Consider the following 22,250-nt stretch of genomic DNA (forward strand, 5'->3'; position numbering starts at 1 on the left):
TCTTCCTTGAAAATCTGTATGCATTTTATTTCTTTGTGTTGTCTGATTGCCTTGGCAAGGACTTCCAGAACTATGTTGAAGAAAAGTGGGGAGAGCAGCCATCCTTGCCTCGTTCCCAATCTTAAAGGAAAAGCTTTCAGCTTCTCGCTGTTAAGTATAATGTTGTCTGTGGGTTTGTCATATATGGTCTTTATTATTTTGAGGTACTTGCTCTCTATACCTATTCTGTTGAGAGGTTTTATCGTGAATGGATGCTGAATTTTGTCAAATGCTTTTTGTTTGTTGAGGTGTGTGAGATGAATCCCACTTGATCATGGTGTATGATCCTCTTGATGTATTTTTTAATTCATTTTGCTAATATTTTGTTGAGTATTTTTGCATCTATTTCATCAGGGATATTGGTCTGTAATTTTCTTTTTTTGTGGTGTCTTTGCCTGGTTTTGGTACAAAAGTGATGTTGGCCTTGTGGAATGAGTTTGGGAGTATTCCCTCCTCTTCTACTTTAGGGAAAACTTTAAGGAGGATGGCTATTAGGTCTTCACTGAATGTTTGATAAAATTCAGCAGTGAAACCATCTGGTCCAGGAGTTTTATTCTCCAGTGATTTTTGATTACCATTTCAATTTCTTTGCTGGTAATTGGTCTATTCAGATTTTCTGTTTCTTCCTGGGTCAGCCTTGGAAGGTTGTATTTTTCTAGAAAGTTGTCAATTTCTTCTAGGTTATCCATTTTGTTACCATATAATTTTTCATAGTGTTCTCTCATAATTCTTTTTATTTTTGTGGTCTCCGTACTATTTTTTCCTTTCTCATTTCTGATTTTGTTTATGTGTGTAGACTCTCTTTTTTTCCTGATAAGTCTAGCCAGGGGTTTTTCTATTTTGTTAATTTTCTCAAAGAACCAGGTCCTGCTTTCATTGATTCTTTCTATTGGTTTATTCTTCTCAATTTTATTTATTTATGCACTAATCTTTACTATGTACCTCCTTCTACTGACTTTGGGCCTCATTTGTTCTTCCTTATCTAGTGTCATTAATTTTGAGTTTGGAATGTTCATTTGGGATCATTCCGCTTTCCTGAGGTAGGCCTGTATTGCAATATACTTCCCTCATAGCACAGCTTTTGCTGCATCCCACACATTTTATGGTGTTGAATTATTGTTGTCATTTGTCTCCATATATTGCTTGATCTCTGTTTTTATTTGGTCATTGATCCATCAATTACATAGGAGCATGTTATTAAGACTCCATGTATTTGTCAGCTTTTTCATTTTCTTTGTGTAATTTATTTCTAGTTTCATACCTTTGTGATGAGAAGCTGGTTGCTACAATTTCAATCTTTTTGAATTTACTGAGGCTCTTTTTGTGGCCTAGTATATGATCGATTCTTGAAAATGTTCTATGTGCTCTTGAGAGGAATGTGTATCCTGTTGCTTTTGGATGAAGTATTCTGTAGATGTCTGGCAGGTCCATCTGTTCTAATATATTGTTCAGTGCCTCTGTCTCCTTACTTATTTTCTGTCTGGTTGATCTGTCGTTTGGAGTGAGTGGTGTGTTAAAGTCTCCTAAAATGTTTGCACTGCATTCTATTTCCCCCTGTATTTCTTCCAGTATTTGTTTCACTTATGTAGGTGATTCTCTGTTGGGTATGTAGTTATTTATAATAGTTATATCCTCTTGTTGGACTGACCCCTTTAACATTATGTAATGTCCTTCTTGGTCTTTTGTTACTTTCTTTGTTTTAAAGTCTATTTTGTCTGATACAAGTACTGCAACTCCTCCTTTTTTCTCTCTATTATTTGCATGAAATATCTTTTTCCATCCCTTTAGTTTCAGTCTGTGTATGTCTTAGGGTTTGAAGTGAATCTCTTATAGGCAGCATATAGACGGTTCTTGTTTTTTTATCCAGTGACTCTGTGACTTTTGATTGGTGCATTTAGACCATTTACATTTAGTGTAATTATCAATAGGTATGTACCTATTGCCATTGCATTCTTTAGATTCGTGGTTACCAAAGGTTCAAGGGTAATTCCCTTACTGTCTAACAATCTATTTTAACTCACTACTATAATATGCTATTATAAACACAACCTAAAGGTTCTTTTTTCCCCTCCTTTTTCTTCCTTCTCCATTCTTTTATATTTGTATCATATTCTGTACTCTTTGTCTATCCTTTGATTGACTTTGGGCGTAGTTGGTTTGATTTTGCATCTGCTTAGTAAATAATTGTTTTACTTTGCTCTGGTTTTTTCTCCCCTGATGACAGGTGTTTAGCCCTAGGAATACTTCCATCTATAGCAGTCCCTTCAAAGTGCATTGTAGAGGTGGTTTTTGTGAGGTAAATTCTCTCAGCTTCTGCTTATCTGAAAATTGTTTAATCCCTCCTGCAATTTTAAATGATAATCTTGCTGGTAGAGTATTCTTGGTTCAAGGCCCTTCTGCTTCATTGCATTAAATATATCATGCCACTCCCTTCTGGCCTGTAAGGTTCCTGTTGAGAAATCTGATGATAGCCTGATGGGTTTTCCTTTGTAGGTGGTCTTTTTTCTCTCTCTAGCTGCTTTTAAAAGTCTGCCTTTATCCTTGATCTTTGCCATTTTCATGGCTATATGTCTTGGTGTTGTCTTCCGTGGGTCCCTTGTGTTGGGAGATCTGTGGATCTCCATGGCCTGAGAGACTATCTCCTTCCCCAGACTGAGGAAGTTTTAAGCAATTACCTCCTCAAAGATACTTTCTTTCCCTTTCTCTCTCTTTTTCTTCTTCTTGTAGCCCTATAATGTGAATATTCTTCCATTGGATTGGTCACACAGTTCTCTCAATATTCTTTTATTCCTAGAGATCCTTTTTTCTCTCTGTGCCTCAGCTTCTTTGTATTCCTCTTTTCTAATTTCTATTATATTTACCATCTCTTCTACTACATCTAATTTGCTTTTAAATCCCTCCATTGTATGGCTCATTTTTTATGAATTTCTTAATGATTGAATCTCCATCTTAAATTCATTCCTGAGTTCTTGATTATTTTTCTGTACCTCCATGAGCATGTTTATGATTTTTATTTTGAAATCTCTTTCAGGAAGATTGGTTAGTTCTATTTCATTTGGCCCTTTTTCTTGGGTTTGTGAGATTTTGGTCTCAACCAGGTTCCTTTGACGTTTCATATTTCTATGTGGCGCCCTCTAGTTCCCAGAAGCTTTAGTCTCTGTACCTGCTCAGCCCCTAAAGTGAGGTTGGGGTTGGTAGGGGAGCAGTTCTGGTGCCTGTCTCCAGTATCAGTCCAATGGGCTGAGCACACAGGTGTAAACCTCTATGCTTTGCCTCTCTAGCTGCTGTAGGCAGGTCCTCCCTCTGGCTGGCCTGATGCCAGTGCAGTGACTGCCAGTTTGCGATCCTGTGCCAGCAGGCCATAAGGGAGGCACAGCAGGCTTCATATCACAGGGGGTCCTCAGAGCTGAGTGGCCAACCAGGGGGATGGAGTGTCTGAATCTCCTGAAAGTTCTCAACTTGCTGGGCACAGCATGCCCAGACAACCTTGTCCACCTATCCCTTCTCCCATGAAGCATGCTCAATGCAAACCCCACCCCTTCAGCAGCCCTCTAGCTGCTAGGAAACCTCTCAGATCGCCTGCCTTTCCTTTGTCCCAGAGCAGCCGGACGTGGATCCCATCCTCCACAAACGGCCAGAATCTCAGTCTCTCAAGCACTCCACCTGTCCCAGCTCCCCAACCTCACCAACCTCCAGAGCACCACACAGTGTAGGTTTATGTTCCAAAGCAGGCCTCCAGGGCTCGGTGTTCAGCTGTTGTAGACTTCCACCCACTCCCTGCTCCATTTTTCTTCCTCCCGCAAGTGAGCTGGGGTCAGGGAAGGGCTTGGGTCCCACCATATCAAAGGTTTGGTTCGTTACCCTGTTTCGTGAGGTCTGCTCTGTTCATGAGGTCTGTATGCAGTCTGGTGCAGCCTTCTTTCCTTTTGCTGTTTTAGGGTTAGTTGTATTAACTATGTTCTCATCCTGCATGTGGTTTTGGGAGGAGTTCTCTGTCTTACCTTTCACCCCACCACCTTAAATCCTCCCTCACTCAATGGTTTGTTTTTATGTTGTGAATACTGTCAAGCCTATATTTACCTAGAAACTCAGGAATAAATTGGCTTCTAAGAAACTCAGGAATAAATTTGCAAACCACTTCTGTTAACTTTTTAGGGTATTGTGACATGAATGTCTAAATTTAACTTGATTTGGGCACAAATTTATTATGTTTTATATTGCTGCTTAGTGTCTATGTCAGCTACTTTGAATATTAATGGTAACCAGTTGTAGAATAATTTAATTAATACATAATCTCCCATCCGCACTTTTGAATCAGATGCATGTCTGATATTCTTCGTTTTGTTTGAGTCCATTTCATAGATTTTACATTTTGAATAATTTTTAATCCTTTAGATAATGTTCATTTTTGGTTACATGTTTCAGATTTCCATCAAATTTTTAGTTTACTAAACTTCCAGTTTATGTCATATCAGTCTTTCATTTTTTCTACAAATCATGACAAAACTGACAGGTACCAGTCTGTTTCCTTAAAAAGTTATCATAACTTGCTCTGGGTACAGCTATGTGTTAAACATAAAATATCCTAGAAACTTATAAGAATATTTTTACAGTCCTATTAAAACATAAACTAACAATATTATTTAGGATCCTAAAAATAGAACTCTACCAAGTGCATTTAGATAGAAAAAAGTATAAATAACTATAATATGCAAACTTTTTTCTAGATTAGACCATTTATAAATTTACATGTTCTACATAATATAGCCTAGGTTAGTTAGCATAATGATGGGTTCTTCAGAAATCAGCAAAACCAATCTAACCAGGACAGTGTAACACATAAGTGGTCCATCTCACAAGAGTAGGTAGTGGAATTATCACTTAGTGATGCTGGCTCCTTTTCCCATTCTTCTACTATGTCCCTCTGAAGTATATGTACAAGAGGACTAAGCCCAACCAAAGTGGACGTACACATATCTTATAAATATAGCTCTTCAGTGCTTATTTTGCTCCTCATTGGTATTTGAAACAGAAAACCACTGGCAAAAAAATATATATAGGAACATTCAGAATTTAATTCTATACATTTAAAAAATAAATAAATAAAAAGCAGCTATCCTTTAGAAATAATACCATGAACTTGAGTCTGGGTTAGATATTCAAAATATGGGAAAAAATGAGATTCTTTTTGCCTATCATTACTATGATGACAATTATGAATTGATCTATAATGAATATTAATTAAATGAATATTAAGTAATGACAGTGATGAAACATTTATTGAGCACTGACATTGTGCTTTGTCCCCAACTCTTTAGACAGAAAAGGAAAATTGCACAGGCAAAAAACCATGGTATATTACTTAAAGAATTTCAAGAAAATAAATGACTTTTAGTAACTGTGGTTAAAGGTTAAAGAGATATATAGAAAAGAAAGGTGAAGCAGCCGAAATGGTGTTAAAAGCTGCTGCTCAGTGCAGCAAGTCATATCTTTAGCGAACTGTTCACACCTCTCCACCAGACTCTACATTTCTGGAAGCTCTATGACTAGCATAGGAAGTAAGGTTACAGAGAATACAAAAATCCAAATTTCAGAATTGCAGAGAATTAAAATATATCCCTCCTTGAATTTATTACTGAAGCTGTCTTTATTAACAGTTGCTGGTTAGACTTAAGTGACAGACCAGAAAGAGCCAGTAATACTTGGACTGTGAGGAGAAACCACACACCACCCTCCGACACCCTAACACACATTCTGACATTGCTGAGGAGTAATGACTTGATTAAACACATGCTAGAAGCAGAGATTTAACATACTCTACTGTTATTTAAGATTTAATCACCATATCTACAATGCATAATTTAGTAGAATTTTTGTAATTGTGGAAAACAAGATTGGAAGATTAGAAGTTAATATAGACATAAGGTACTCTGAGGGTGTTATACATAGAGATATGTAGATCGCTGCCTCTGCAATATGGCAACCTGGCCAAAATTTTGGTCACAATGAAGAAGAAAGAGGTAAAACTGGAACCATTTGAATCAAATCTAAATAATTTGTTTAGAATATATAATTTCCAAATTGTTTCATTTTCCTTTCTCTCACCTAATAAGATTCATTATTTATCCTGTAGGCATTCTTAAAAGTTAATTTAAGGTATCACAGGATATTGTAATAATAGAAAATATTCCAGAAAGAATATACTGGACTTGGTCCAAAAGGAGCACAATGCTGAACATATTCTTTGTTTTATGTCATATCACTATCTGTCAATGAGTACTACTTTTAACTGAATATTCTAATAATATTATGTATATTTAAAAAGATGAGATAATCACCTAAAATTAATTTTTGAAATGTTTGAATATTTAGTAGTTTATTCTAGTTTTTGGTTTTAGGAAACATTCCAACCATTATGTTCCTAATTTGGAAATGCATTTGTAGCATAGAAAGAACTAAACAACTGTGGAATCTTATTTATCTGTAGAACAAAATAATAAGATATGAGAAAAAAATAATATTTTGCAATGTTGATTACAGAATAACCAGGAAAAGCCACTCTTCATAAACATGTTTACCAAATAGTTATTGATAACAAAATAAGGAATTGGAAACTGTTTTGACTAAGTAAGGTATCTTCACTTAATGAGATAGCATTCAGAGGAGGGGCGGAAGATGGCGGCGTGAGTAGAGCAGCGGAAATCTCCTCCCAAAACCACATATATCTATGAAAATATAACAAAGACAACCCTTCCTAGAATAAAGACCAGAGGACACAGGACAATATCCAGACCACATCCGCACCTGAGAGAACCCAGCGCCTCGCGAAGGGGGTAAGATACAAGCCCCGGCCCCGCGGGAGCCGAGCACCCCTCCCCCCAGCTCCCGGCGGGAGAAGAGCAGGCAGAGCGGGAGGGAGACGGAGCCCAGGACTGCCGAACACCCAGCCCCAGCCATCCGGGCCAGAGTGCAGGGCGCTCGATACTAGGAAAACAGGGCAGCAAGAACACTGAGCGGGCACTGGAGGCTGGGCGACAGAGGACATAAGAAAAGCGCGCGACCATTTTTTTTTTGCTTTTTTGCTGTTTTGTTTTGGCGAGCGCTTTTTTGGAAGTCTTAAAGGGATAGGGACCCCAATACTAGGGAAACAGGGCAGAAAGACCGGTGAGCAGAGGCCTGAGGCTGGCACCGGAGAATAAAGAAAAACGAACAACCACCTTTTTTTTTTTTTTTAATTAAAAACTTTTTTTCTTTTTTAATTAAAAAAAATTTTTTTTTCTTATTTTTTTTTTTTTTTTTTGGTGGTCGTTGTTTTGTTTTGGCGGGTGCTTTTTGGAAGTCTTAAAGGGGCAGGGCGGGTCACTTAATCCAGAGGTAGGGAATCATCTGGGATCTCTGGGCACCCTAACCCCTGGGCTGCAGGGAGCAGGGAGGCCCCTTACGGAGATAAATAGCCTCCCAGCAGCTCCTGCTCCAACGTGACTCCACCATTTTGGAGTAGCTGCCGGAGCCAGGCCACGCCCACAGCAACAGCGGAGATTAACTCCATAGCAGCAGGGCAGGAAGCAGGAACCCTGTCTGCACGCAGCTGCGCAGCAAAAGCCACTAGAGGTCACTGTTCTCCCAGGAGAGGAGTGCCACAAACCAACAAGAAAGGAAGTCCTTCCAGCCATCACTCGTCCCAGTTCTGCAGACTATTCCTATCACCATGAAAAGGCAAAGCTACAGGCAGACAAAGATCACAGAGACAACACCACAGAAGGAGACAGACCTAACCAGTCTTCCTGAAAAAGAATTCAAAATAAGAATCATAAACATGCTGACAGAGATGCAGAGAAATACACAAGAGAAATGGGATGAAGTCCGGAAGGAGATCACAGATGCCAGAAAAGAGATCGCAGAAATGAAACAAACTCTGGAAGGGTTTATAAGCAGAATGGATAGAATGCAAGAGGCCATTGATGGAATTGAAATCAGAGAACAGGAACGCATAGAAGCTGACATAGAGAGAGACAAAAGGCTCTCCAGGAATGAAACAATATTAAGAGAACTGTGTGACCAATCCAAAAGGAACAATATCCATATTATAGGGGTCCAAGAAGAAGAAGAGAGAGGAAAAGAGATGGAAAGTATCTTAGAAGAAATAATTGCTGAAAACTTCCCCACACTGGGGGAGGAAGTAATTGAACAGACCACGGAAATACACAGAACCCCCAACAGAAAGGATCCAAGAAGGGCAACACTAAGACACATAATAATTAAAATGGCAAAGATCAAGGACAAGGAAAGAGTTTTAAAGGCAGCTAGAGAGAAAAAGGTCACCTATAAAGAGAAACCCATCAGGCTAATGTCAGATTTCTCAACAGAAACCCTACAGGCCAGAAGAGAATGGCATGATATATTTAATACAATGAAACAGAAGGGCCTTGAACCAAGGATACTGTATCCAGCACGACTATCATTCAAATATGACGGTGGGATTAAAGAATTCCCAGACAAACAAAAGCTGAGGGAATTTGCTTTCCACAAACCACCTCTACAGAACATCTTACAGGGACTACTCTAGATGGGAGCACTCCTAGAAAGAGCACAGCACAAAACACCCAACATATGAAGAATCGAGGAGGATGAACAAGAAGGGAGAGAAGGAAAGAATCTCCAGACACTGTATATAACAGCTCAATAAGCGAGCTAAGTTAGGCAGTAAGATACTAAAGAGGCTAACCTTGAACCGTTGGTAACCATGAATTTAAAGCCTGCAATGGCAATAAGTACATATCTTTCAATAGTCACCCTAAATGTTAATGGGTTGAATGCACCAATCAAAAGACACAGAGTAACAGAATGGATAAAAAAGCAAGACCCATCTATATGCTGCTTACAAGAAACTCACCTCAAACCCAAAGACATGTACAGAGTAAAAGTCAAGGGATGGAAAAACATATTTCAAGCAAACAACAGTGAGAAGAAAGCAGGGGTTGCAGTACTAATATCAGACAAAATAGACTTCAAAACAAAGAAAGTAACAAGAGATAGAGAAGGACACTACATAATGATAAAGGGCTCAGTCAAACAAGAGGATATAACCATTCTAAATATATATGCACCCAACACAGGAGCACCAGCATATGTGAAACAAATACTAACAGAACTAAAGGGGGATATAGACTGCAATGCATTCATTCTAGGAGACTTCAACACACCACTCACCCCAAAGGATAGATCCACTGGGCAGAAAATAAGTAAGGACACGGAAGCACTGAACAACACAGTAGAGCAGATGGACCTAATAGACATCTATAGAACTCTACATCCAAAAGCAGCGGGATATACATTCTTCTCAAGTGCACATGGAACATTCTCCAGAATAGACCACATACTTGGCCACAAAAAGAGCCTCAGAAAATTACAAAAGATTGAAATCCTACCAACCAACTTTTCAGACCACAAAGGCATAAAACTAGAAATAAACTGTACAAAGAAAGCAAAGAGGCTCACAAACACATGGAGGCTTAACAACACGGTCCTAAATAATCAATGGATCAATGACCAAATCAAAATGGAGATCCAGCAATATATGGAAACAAATGACAACAACAACACTAAGCCCCAACTTCTGTGGGACACAGCAAAAGCAGTCTTAAGAGGAAAGTACATAGCAATCCAAGCATATTTAAAAAAGGAAGAGCAATCCCAAATGAATGGTCTAATGTCACAATTATCGAAATTGGAAAAAGAAGAACAAATGAGGCCTAAGGTCAGCAGAAGGAGGGACATAATAAAGATCAGAGAACACATAAATAAAATTGAGAAGAATAAAACAATAGCAAAAATCAATGAAACCAAGAGCTGGTTCTTCGAGAAAATAAACAAAATAGATAAGCCTCTAGCCAGACTTATTAAGAAGAAAAGAGAGTCAACACAAATCAACAGTATCAGAAACGAGAAAGGAAAAATCACGACAGACCCCACGGAAATGCAAAGAATTATTGGAGAATACTATGAAAACCTATATGCTAACAAGCTGGGAAACCTAGAAGAAATGGACAACTTCCTAGAAAAATACAACCTTCCAAGACTGACCCAAAAAGAAACAGAAAATCTAAACAGACCAATTACCAGCAACGAAATTGAAGCGGTAATCAAAAAACTACCAAAGAACAAAACCCCCGGGAAAGATGGATTTACCACGGAATTTTGTCAGACATACAGGGAAGACATAATACCCATTCTCCTTAAAGTTTTCCAAGAAATAGAAGAGGAGGGGATACTCCCAAACTCATTCTATGAAGCTAACATCACCCTAATACCAAAACCAGGCAAAGACACCACCAAAAAAGAAAACTACAGACCAATATCCCTGATGAACGTAGACGCAAAAATACTCAACAAAATTTTAGCAAACCGAATTCAAAAATACATCAAAACCATCGTACACCATGACCAAGTGGGATTCATCCCAGGGATGCAAGGATGGCACAACATTCGAAAGTCCATCAATATCATCCACCACATCAACAAAAAGAAAGACAAAAACCACATGGTCATCTCCATAGATGCTGAAAAAGCATTTGACAAAGTTCAACATCCATTCATGATAAAAACTCTCAGCAAAATGGGAATAGAGGGCAAGTACCTCAACATAATAAAGGCCATCTATGAAAAACCCACAGCCAACATTATATTGAATAGCGAGAAGCTGAAAGCATTTCCGCTGAGATCGGGAACTAGACAGGGATGGCCACTCTCCCCACTGTTATTTAACATTGTACTGGAGGTCCTAGCCACGGCAATCAGACAAAACAAAAAAATACAAGGAATCCAGATTGGCAAAGAAGAAGTCAAACTGTCACTATTTGCAGATGACATGATACTGTACATAAAAAACCCTAAAGACTCCACCCCAGAACTACTAGAACTGATATCGGAATACAGCAAAGTTGCAGGATACAAAATCAACACACAGAAATCTGTGGCTTTCCTATATACTAACAATGAACCAACAGAAAGAGAAATCAGGAAAACAACTCCATTCACAATTGCATCAAAAAAAATAAAATACCTAGGAATAAACCTAACCAAAGAAGTGAAAGACTTATACTCTGAAAACTACAAGTCACTCTTAAGAGAAATTAAAGGGGACACTAACAGATGGAAAATCATCCCATGCTCGTGGCTAGGAAGAATTAATATCGTCAAAATGGCCATCCTGCCCAAAGCAATATACAGATTTGATGCAATCCCTATGAAACTACCAGCAACATTCTTCAATGAACTGGAACAAATAATTCAAAAATTCATATGGAAACACCAAAGACCCCGAATAGCCAAAGCAATCCTGAGAAAGAAGAATAAAGTAGGGTGGATCTCACTCCCCAACTTCAAGCTCTACTATAAAGCCATAGTAATCAAGACAATTTGGTACTGGCACAAGAGCAGAGCCACAGACCAATGGAACAGACTAGACAATCCAGACATTAACCCAGACATATATGGTCAATTAATATTTGATAAAGGAGCCATGGACATACAATGGCGAAATGACAGTCTCTTCAACAGGTGTTGCTGGCAAAACTGGACAGCTACATGTAGGAGAATGAAACTGGACCATTGTCTAACCCCATATACAAAAGTAAACTCAAAATGGATCAAAGACCTGAATGTAAGCCATGAAACCATTAAACTCTTGGAAGAAAACATAGGCAAAAACCTCTTAGACATAAACATGAGTGACCTCTTCTTGAACATATCTCCCCAGGCAAGGAAAACAACAGCAAAAATGAGTAAGTGGGACTATATTAAGCTGAAAAGCTTCTGTACAGCAAAAGACACCATCAATAGAACAAGAAGGATCCCTACAGTATGGGAGAATATATTTGAAAATGACACATCCGATAAAGGCTTGACGTCCAGAATATATAAAGAGCTCACACGCCTCAACAAACAAAAAACAAATAACCCAATTAAAAAATGGGCAGAGGAACTGAACAGACAGTTCTCCAAAAAAGAAATACAGATGGCCAACAGACACATGAAAAGATGTTCCACATCGCTAATTATCAGAGAAATGCAAATTAAACCTACAATGAGGTATCACCTCACACCAGTAAGGATGGCTGCCATCCAAAAGACAAACAACAACAAATGTTGGTGAGGCTGTGGAGAAAGGGGAACCCTCCTACACTGCTGGTGGGAATGTAAGTTAGTTCAACCATTGTGGAAAGCAGTATGGAGGTACATCAAAATGCTCAAAACAGACTTACCATTTGACCCAGGAATTCCACTCCTAGGAATTTACCCTAAGAACGCAGCAATCAAGTTTGAGACAGATGCACCCCTATATTTATTGCAGCACTATTTACAATAGCCAAGAATTGGAAGCAACCTAAATGTCCATCAAAAGATGAATGGATAAAGAAGATGTGGTACATATACACAATGGAATACTACTCAGCCATAAGAAAAGGGCAAATCCAACCATTTGCAGCAACATGGATGGAGCTGGAGGGTATTATGCTCAGTGAAACAAGCCAAGCGGAGAAAGAGAAATACCAAATGATTTCACTTATCTGTGGAATATAAGAACAAAGGAAAAACTGAAGGAACAAAACAGCAGCAGAATCACAGAACTCAAGAATGGACTAACAGGTACCAAAGGGAAAGGGACTGGGGAGGATGGGTGGGTAGGGAGGGATAAGGGGGGGAGAAGTAGGGGGGTATTAAGATTAACATGCATGGTGGGTAGGAGAAAAGGGAGGGCTGCACAACACAGAGAAGGCAAGCAGTGATTCTACAACATTTTGCTATGCTGATGGACAGTGACTGTAAAGGGGTTTATAGGGGAGACCTGGTATAGGGGAGAGCCTAGTAAACATAATATTCGTCATGTAAGTGTAGATTAGTGATACTAAAAACAAAGCAAAAAAAAAAAAAAAAAAAAGGGCAGTTCCTGTGTGGTAACCTCCAACGAGTTCTACACAAGGGTATAAAGGGCATATAAAAGTGTAGGCAAAGGGTCTGTTTGTGTTTATACAGAGGATCAAAGCCTAATTGGGCTACCCCGAAAATGAACTAAGATACGATATGAAAAAGAACTTCCAACATCAGCACTCTCGGGAAGACTCATGCCAGAAGATGGTCATCAAAATACCCCAACAAAGATCCACGCACTGCTACAGCTGTAAATGCACTCATCCCACCAGTTCCTGGACTTGCCATGGGAATGAGGAAGGAGATATCTAAGCTGACCTGTGCATACAGTAAAACAACAAATTTGACTGGATCTATACTGTTGGAACTCAACCAAGAATTTGGAGAAGTGCAAATTGTAGCGCTCCAAAGTCTTACAACTACAGACTATTTACTGTTAAAAGAACATATGGCATGTGAACAGTCCTCAGGAATGGGTTGTTTTAATTTGTCTGATTTCTCTCAGACTGTTCAAGTTCAGTTGGACAATATCCACCATATCATAGATAAGTTTTCACAAATGCCTAAGGTGCCTAACTGGTTTTCTTGGTTTCACTGGAGATGGCTGGTAATTACAGATATGCTTTGGTTATGTAACTATACTCCTGTTATGTTAATGTGTGTGCGTAGTAGCTTTAAACCTATCCATGCTGAAGTTACTCTACAAGAAAATATGTCAAAGAAATAATCAATCTTCCCATGTTTTCTTCCGCCTGCTACTTCTATAGCTTTTCTTCTTCCTTCCTAATTACAACCCTTAAATAGAATTCGTGCCTCATATCAAATTTACCGAGTATCATAATTCTTCCAAGTGGTAAAGATACCTCAAGACAAATGCTGGGCATAGAAGCCACAGGGCATAAATATGCAAAGAAGTAAAAAGCTAACCTTTTCAAACAATAAGGCTTCTCTCTCACTTACCAACTTCACATTTCCCTGTATGGCCCCGGAAGATGACTGGTTAGCCAGAGACGGGTAAGATTCCTCAAGGGAGGAACAACCTAAGACAGGCACAGTCGCAGGGGGGCCATCAGGTGAGAAATTGGGGATCAACAGAGGTGAGGCTTAGAACCTCACCCACCCTGTTCTGAGAGAAATCTTCTGCATACGTGGATGTTTTATTGCCCTGGTCTAGCTTGGATTAACACATAGTCTACAGGCACTCACCTGATCATCTACATTTGCTGTCTTACAACACTAAACTATGTTTTCTACCTTTATCTTGTATCTACCTACCACTTCAGCATTTTATTAAAAATAATAATAATAATAAAGAGAGAAATGTGGTATCCACATATAAATCAAGTATAAAAACCAAATGAGTATTCATATTTGAACTGACTGTTTATAGTTCATAATGCATGAGCAAAACCGAAAATTTCTGTGATGACTGCCCTTGTACTGTTCACTATGTAACTTATTCATTATGTAAGAATTTGTTCTCCATGTAAGAACTTGTTTGTTATGCCTCAGAAGATTGGAGACTGACGAAAATTAGGCTTGGGGTGGATTAATGATTGTGCATTGAGCATTGACTCCCCTATACAGAATTTTATTGTAGTCAACAACCATTTGATCAATAAATATGAGAGATGCCCTCACAAAAAAAAAAAAAAAAAAAAAAAAAAGGACAGACTTCCAATGGTAAAATAAATAAGTAACCGGGATGTAATGTATAGCATAAGGAATATAGTCAATTTATTGTAACAGCTTAGTAGGGTGATAGCTGGAACCTAGAATTATGTATATAAATGTTTTACCACTGTGTTGTACACTTGAAACTAATGTAATGTAATACTGTGCATCAACTACCCTTCAATAAAAAATAATTATTAAAAAAAAAAAAAAAAAAAGAGATAGCATTCAGCCATTAGTGACATTCCATAGTATATGGAAATATGTTAATATTTAATGACATTAGCTTAAGTGTGAAAATAGGATGTCACATGATATATTAAGATTAATTACAAAAATGTCAAAAATATCTAAAAATCAAGAGGAAAATATTTCTGTGGTCTTTATCAATAATGTTTCTTATAAAGCTGGACTACAAATTTTTAACTTTTTCTCATTTTTGTTTTTACAGATTTCATTTAATAAATGAATGGTGGTTTTAGAATAAAAGGATAAAACTTAAGATTTCTAATTTCAATGCAATATTTATAACATTAATATTGGATAGTAACTGAGCACTTACTAAATACATTGGCTTACTTGTAAGCAATTTTCATGAATTAATTACTTTAATTCCATTTTACAAATGCAAAACAGAGACACAAAATGTTAATAACTTGCTTTGTCACAAAACTAGTGAAAAAGCCAGCATTCTAACACAGAGAGTATATTGCCTAACAGTGTGTCTGTGTGTATGTGTGTGTGTGTGTGTGTGTGTGTGTGTGTGTGTGTGTATAAAACATATACATATTTTTCCCCAAAAAATGCCTTTTTAGGTATTTTGTCCCTCTGGACATGAGTCACGCGTCACCATTCTGTAACCATTTGAAGAAAACAACTTGCCCACAGATCCAGAGTTCATTGGAAATTTAAGTTTCTGGCCTCTATCCTCTCTGCTTATTACTATTCCATGCTAATTTCTCCTTTCTTTCTCCTCAATTAATCTCCCATACCTCACCTCATTTCCAAAACTTTTCACTGGGCTCTCTGAAACTTTTCTTTAAAATAAACAAATGATCATTTCCTTTATAAGTCTCTCCCACTTTCTCTTTTGTTTTGTTTTTTATTTTCACATCTTTATGTTCATTGAGCATGTAACAGTGTCAAAGCAGAAAGGTCAACTGAAGGAAGGCTTCTTATTTAGGCAATGTAGTTCTTTTTTTAAAAATTTTTTATTAAGGTATTATTGATATACACTCTTATGAGGGTTTCACATGAAAAAACAGTATGTCTGCCACTTTCTCTATAACACTGCTGAAAAGAGGGTGCCCGTTCTGTAAACCATTAAATAGTTCTGTAGGTTTTATGGAAATCTCTTGGCTTTCCAATAAAATCATTATTCCCAAAATAGACCCAGAGTAGAATCTCTTAACATCTGAAGCTCATGGAATATAGGAATTCTCCCCTCTACCCTTTTTTATTACTATCACATAGCAACCATTTCATCAAGACCCCGCAATTATCCTGGGTGGCTTTAAGGACCACATACAATTAAGCATCCCCAGAGTTCCTTGACCTCCTAACATGTAGTGAACTTCCTCTACATTCCAGCTGAGACATCTTGACTGTGGCCGCATACCGGACTTTACCATCCTCTAGAACCAATCTTTTCCGAAATCAAATCAAACCTCATATCCTCCTCTCTGCTACAACCTTCTCCCCGAGTTTCCCCAATTTCTTATTCTGTTTTTTTGATAATTCATATAAGAATCCCATAATTATACTCTATCTCCTGTGTCCCTGCTTTAAATTTACTTTAAATCACATTGCTAGCAGAATTCTCCTTCTCAAACCAAATCTGATCATGTAGTCTCCTATTTATACTGCCTAAGCCCAACTCCTTGACAAGATTGGCCAGACTTCACTGTCTCAGACCTTGCCTTATCATCTCCGCAAGTCTTATCTTTATTCATAACCTGTAATAAACATTTTGCAGTTTCAAGTTCTCACTTTGTACTCTCTTGCTGCTGAAACTATCATATGGAGCTCACTTAGCCAAATCCCTATTTATTCTTCAAGATTCCACTCAAGCATCATTTCTTCCAGAAAGTTTTCATCTACTCTTCAAATTAGTCTCAGGATGGACTTCAAAGATCTTCCATCTAGAGCCCCTATAAATTAATATTTATTATATCACAATATGTAATCTTCTTGCCTGTCTTGACCTATAGACTCTAATTTCCAGGAAATAACAGAATTGTTTTTATCTGAATTTTTAGCTCCAATGACTTTAATAAAAGCCAGTGGAAAGAAGAAAGGCAAGACAGAGAAAAGGATAGAAAAAGAGAAGGAATCTAGCACTGTAGATGTTGTATATAAAAATAATGTACATTGATTATCAGTAATCTTAAAAATATTTCACAAATATAGTCATAACAGTATATAAAAAGTGGGTAGTTATCTATACTATAAACTCAAATTTAAAGTAATCAACATTATATCACCCCTATGTTTTAGCAGCTTTACTAATATATATATAATATATATTGAAAAGAAAATGACAAAATAATTAACCTCTTATTTAGGGAATAAGAATCTTGTTTTTAAATAATAATGTATCATAATCACATTATGCATAAAGAAAACTAAATTAAACCTGGAGCTAAATATAATAAAAATTATTTTTATGATGATCTGCTTTGTTTTACTGTTCAAACATAAAGTTGAAAATCTAGTTCTTCATGAGACATATCAAATGTTCTTTTGTTGACAGTGGTAGAATTAATTGAATAAAAGCCTGCCTCCCACCCCTGAACTGGAGAATCATAAAAATATGTGCACTCCTATAGACTCAGTTTACCTGATCATAAAAAATAATATAAAACTCGTAAAGAATGTAAGATTATATCATAGTTCTAGAGAAGTTGATCAAATTTATAGCTTCTTCTCTGAAATCACTCCAAGAATCCAAGGGGTTCTATCTAGCCTATTCCATTGATTTCTGTGATCTAATAAATTTATGTACTATCAAAAATAGTTTTCAGATACTAAATGAGGCCACTATATTGAAGGGAAATTTATGAATAGGATAGCAACTTACAGATTAGCACATAGAAAGTAAATAATGTATATACATGTATCATAGTCAAATGTGGACATAAATTAAAGTCTGCTTCCTAAGAAGATAAAACATGACAGTAATAAGACTAATATTGTCTAAAAGGTAACAAACCATGATAAACAAGGCTGAGAGGGATCTGTTAGATAATGAAAGCCTTTCCAACAGCATACTTTTCTCTGTTACAATGGGATTTCATATAATTTTTTTTAATGCCTTTCAGTGAAGGTTAAAGACATAATGGTGGTTCCAAACTTAATTAAAGCAAATCTGTGAAGGACTAAAACAACATGGCCCATGTCTATCATTGGTTAGGGTTAAAATTTAGAACATAAGAATAGGTGGATTGCATGTTCATCAGCCATGTACCACATGAAAGGATTACAATTTTTTTGCAGTATCCCTTTGATTGGGATTAGGCAGCAGAGATTTCTGAGTGTGATCTATAACAAGAGCCAGGAATGTACTTTTTAATAGAGTCCATTAAAGGCAGAACATCTACTTTAACATTCAGTTGGGAAGTGTTAATGGCCTTTCATGAATATTAAGTTGCTTATCAAGAGTCCCCTGTTGAACAGATTGGATTCACCTTACATTTGTTTGGAGGTGGGACAAGGGCAAGCCTTCAAGAAATCTACTTTGTTAACAGCTCTAAATCTCTTCAGAGGGTCAGTAAATGGACTGTAATTGTAATTATTTTTGCTAAAAAAAATTTTCTAAGAAAGTATACATACCTAAACACAATCACAGAACATCTTGATAAAATTCTTGCATTACATAAATTTTAAGCAATGTGATTTTTTGATAATATTCTTAAAATAACCTAGATACAATTGCAACCCTCAAAACAGTGAATATATCTGATGTATAAAATCATTGGTTACATCTCAATTTATACTTCAGAGTAGTTGGTTTTAGTCTGCTTTATGGCAAATGACTGTTCATTACTCCCTGCCAATCACATGGTATTTCCTTGATCCATTAAGCTCCCGCTTTCCTAGGTGACTGTTACATAACTTCTTCCCAATTCCCAAACTTCTTATATATCTCACACAATCTTTGCTCTCATCAATGACCCAACTTCCTATTTCTCTGTCAAAATAGAATTGTCATATATTTTTTACATTGTTGCCCCCTTAACACAGGAATTAACTTTTTAAAAATCAAATTCAGATCATTCCCTCTCTGGTCAAAATCCTCTACTGGCTTCCAACTTCACTCAGAGTAAAAGCGAAGACTCTTACAATGGTCAAAATTGTCTTACACAGAATGAAAACTTTATGCCATCATTGATCTTCTCTTCAACTATTCTTCCCCGTGCTCACTCTGGCCCAGACACTAATCTCCTAGATGCCCTTCACAAATGTCAGGCTTAATAGCCACATGGGTGACTCCCTCACATTCCTCAACTATTAAATCAACCATCTCCTTGGTGAACTCTTTACTGACCAACTCTTTTGTAATTGAAGTCCCAGATTTCTCCTCTTCTTTTTATGCCTTAATTTTGTCCTTTACATTTAAAATACAACCAGTATTTTAATATAATCAGGTATTAAATAATTTACTTATTACATTGTTGGAAGGAAAACTCTATGAAGGCAAGGATTTCATTTAACCTTTTAGTTTTTTTTTCCTATCTATTATACTATTTGGCTTAAGCTAGACATTCAATAAATACTTGCTGATTGAATGAATTAATCTCTCTAGCATAGTAGCTGGTATAGTATACATGTTTAGTAAATACAAACTGTTATTACATTAAACGATAATAATAATATAACAGGCACGTGAAACAACATGGGCCTTCCATGTTAGAGCTTTATGGGCTTGAGATTCAGAAGAGGAGGATGAATTGAATATAAATTAACATGGTAATAAAATCAACTAAATAAACAAGATCCCACTAGGAAGAATATTAAGAGTGGGAAGCTGTGATATGTGAGAGTGGCGCACAGGAAGCACCAATATGGGGAAGGATAAAGTTGTGAAAACCAAGGAAGATATTTAAAGGAAGTATTCAGAGAAACAGAAGAACCAGTAAAGTATGGTATAATTAAAGTCAACAAAAGGCAGACATTTGTGAAGGATGTGGTGGTGAACAGTGCCAAATACTTCAGAGTAGATAGTACCAAAGAAATGATAAACTAGCAAATACTAAGACAAAAATCATGGCTAAAGCTGGAGGAAGTTTAATAACTGAAAATAACTCTTTGAAATAAAAAAATGTCCTCTCCCCCAAAAGATGAAAGAGTTTACAAGATTGTTAGAAGACATGACTCTTCATGTAACACTTGTTTTTTGTATCTTTGATTCTTCCCAAGAAAGGAGAGATAAAATAATAAACAAAAAAAAACAATCCATGTCATGTCTGATTCTGTGACCTGAGGTTGACACTGTGGGCCAAGGAAGTAGTCACCAGACTCACTGAACTGAGTAGCATGTTACATAGGCAGCTGGATAGTAGAATGACATAATCAGATTTCTTCTCAGAGTTAAAATTTGAGATTGTGGATGTATCAAAACCAATGAAACTACTACCTTTTTAAAAAGAATGAAAATATGTAACAATTCTACAAATTCTTTCTAAAATATCTATAAAAGAATAAACATAACACCAAAATTCATCTAAAGTGTAGAGTATATTTTATAGCTTTTGTTATTTTTAATTTATCCTATTTACCACAGGATGTCTAACATATCTCACATCAGGAGAGGAAATTTAAAATTTGTTATTGCAATCCTCAGCAATGTGGAGGTATTTTCTTTTGCTCTTTATTAGTAGTTGAGAAAATGAACAGTTTTAAATATTTTTAAAAATAAAGGCATTTAAAATACAGCCAGTATTCTACAGATAATTACAAAATGAATCATAAGTGGGTGCAAATTGAGTAATTTGATTAATTTCTATGTTGACCTTTAGAAAAGTATTTGTCTAACATTTCTTAGTTGTTGTATTTTTATTATATCAAGCTGAAGTTCCAGCCACTTAATTTCCATGCTGTTTTTAAAAATGAGACCTGAGTTATGGATATAAAATAGTTCATTTTATAAAATAACTGTTTTATCTTAGAAATAACTTGGACTTAGAAATATAGTACCTTTGAATATTTGCTTCTATATGTATCAAGATTTATTCTTTTTCAGGATTACCTTACATGTTTTTCACTTGCATTATCAATTAAGTAATTATTTCACTTAGGTAGTTAAAGTTATTGTTCACTAATAAAAAATAAAATACACGAATGGCAGCACATAGCTTTCAAGGCATGTATCCTCTTGCTAGGTAGCCTCTGACCTAAATGAGAGACCTCAACTTTGCAGATATATAATGTGCATCCCCAGCAAAACTGCCCATAAGAATAACTTCATTTTTCTGGGAAGCTAGATCTATAAAACATGTAAAATGTAGAAGCGTCCTGCCATACAATTTCTGGTAAGTACAGCATGACTAAGTGTTAAAACCTGAGTCAGCTTCAGTTAGAGCATACCTTAGTAGAACATTTATTTTGCCATGAAGGAAAAAGGAAATATAGTGGACAAAGATGTCCCCTCTGAAGTAATGATTTTAGATCTAAAGAGTTCTGCCTTTATCAATGGAAAATTAGCTCAGGAAGCTTTTAGTGGCACAGTGTACTAGTTAGTCATAGAAACCCCAAGTTACAGCAAAATGATGAGAAGGAAAAACTCACCAGGACCACTGGACAGATTGTTGTGGGTGGTAAAATATGGTCCTTCAAAGGTCCACAGTCACATTCAGGTTTTAGATGAGAAGCACACTTATTATGCAACTAGGAAAGGAGAAAAAAAGACTCTGTCAAACTTTGCAAACATGACAGAGCAAACATGGGGCAGATATTTAAATTGAGATACAGTAGATAGCATACCAAAAGAATTACAAGAACAAATAAACAGGATCATAAAGGGATTCAAATTACATGTGATCGTTTTGTATATACCTGAAATAAACCATTTAGCAACTTTTGAAACCTGGCCTATATATTTTCCAATTCTCATAAATGTTAGTATTAAAAATTTACTTCAGGTTTTAGACCAATAAAAGCCTGATTTCTTTGACAAACACAAATTATTGTCCATTACAGTTCTTCCTTTGCTTATCTGTTCGTATCATCTTGCAAGCACTGTACACTGTGAATGCTCCTTTTTTTTTTTTGACCCTCTGTTTTCTCAAAGTCATTCCAAAGTGCACAGCTCAGTATGGGGCATAATTGATCCCATCATTAGTTTTAACTTTGTAATTCAATATGTAAATGTAACCAGAGATTCATCTCAGTAGGAGCAGGATATAAATGTAAGAAAATGATTATGATTATAGAAATTTATATTATATTTATCAGCCCTACATTAAGTTAGTGTATAATCCTATAATGTGTTATTTACTTCTCAACATATATGAACCTAAACCAATATTTTTATCCAAATTTAAATTAAGGTATTATAACATAATGCATTAAACAGTGATTTTTAAAATTGAGGTGGTAATTTTTATTGG

General features: G+C 36.5%; 1 protein-coding gene across 7 annotated transcripts in view; it reads right to left on the minus strand.

Annotated features, from left to right (window-relative positions):
- The window catches only part of DGKB (diacylglycerol kinase beta), a 749,649-nt gene that overhangs the window by 494,110 nt on the left and 233,289 nt on the right, over nucleotides 1-22,250 (minus strand). For all 7 annotated transcript variants that reach the window (XM_057504557.1, XM_036894568.2, XM_036894565.2 and 4 more), the window contains one exon: nucleotides 21,430-21,528. In XM_057504557.1, the coding sequence (XP_057360540.1) occupies nucleotides 21,430-21,528 (99 nt within the window). The remainder of the gene's footprint in view (nucleotides 1-21,429; nucleotides 21,529-22,250) is intronic.

The sequence above is a fragment of the Manis pentadactyla genome, chromosome 7 (assembly GCF_030020395.1).
Source record: "Manis pentadactyla isolate mManPen7 chromosome 7, mManPen7.hap1, whole genome shotgun sequence".
In the NCBI taxonomy this organism is placed as follows: Eukaryota; Metazoa; Chordata; class Mammalia; order Pholidota; family Manidae; genus Manis; species Manis pentadactyla.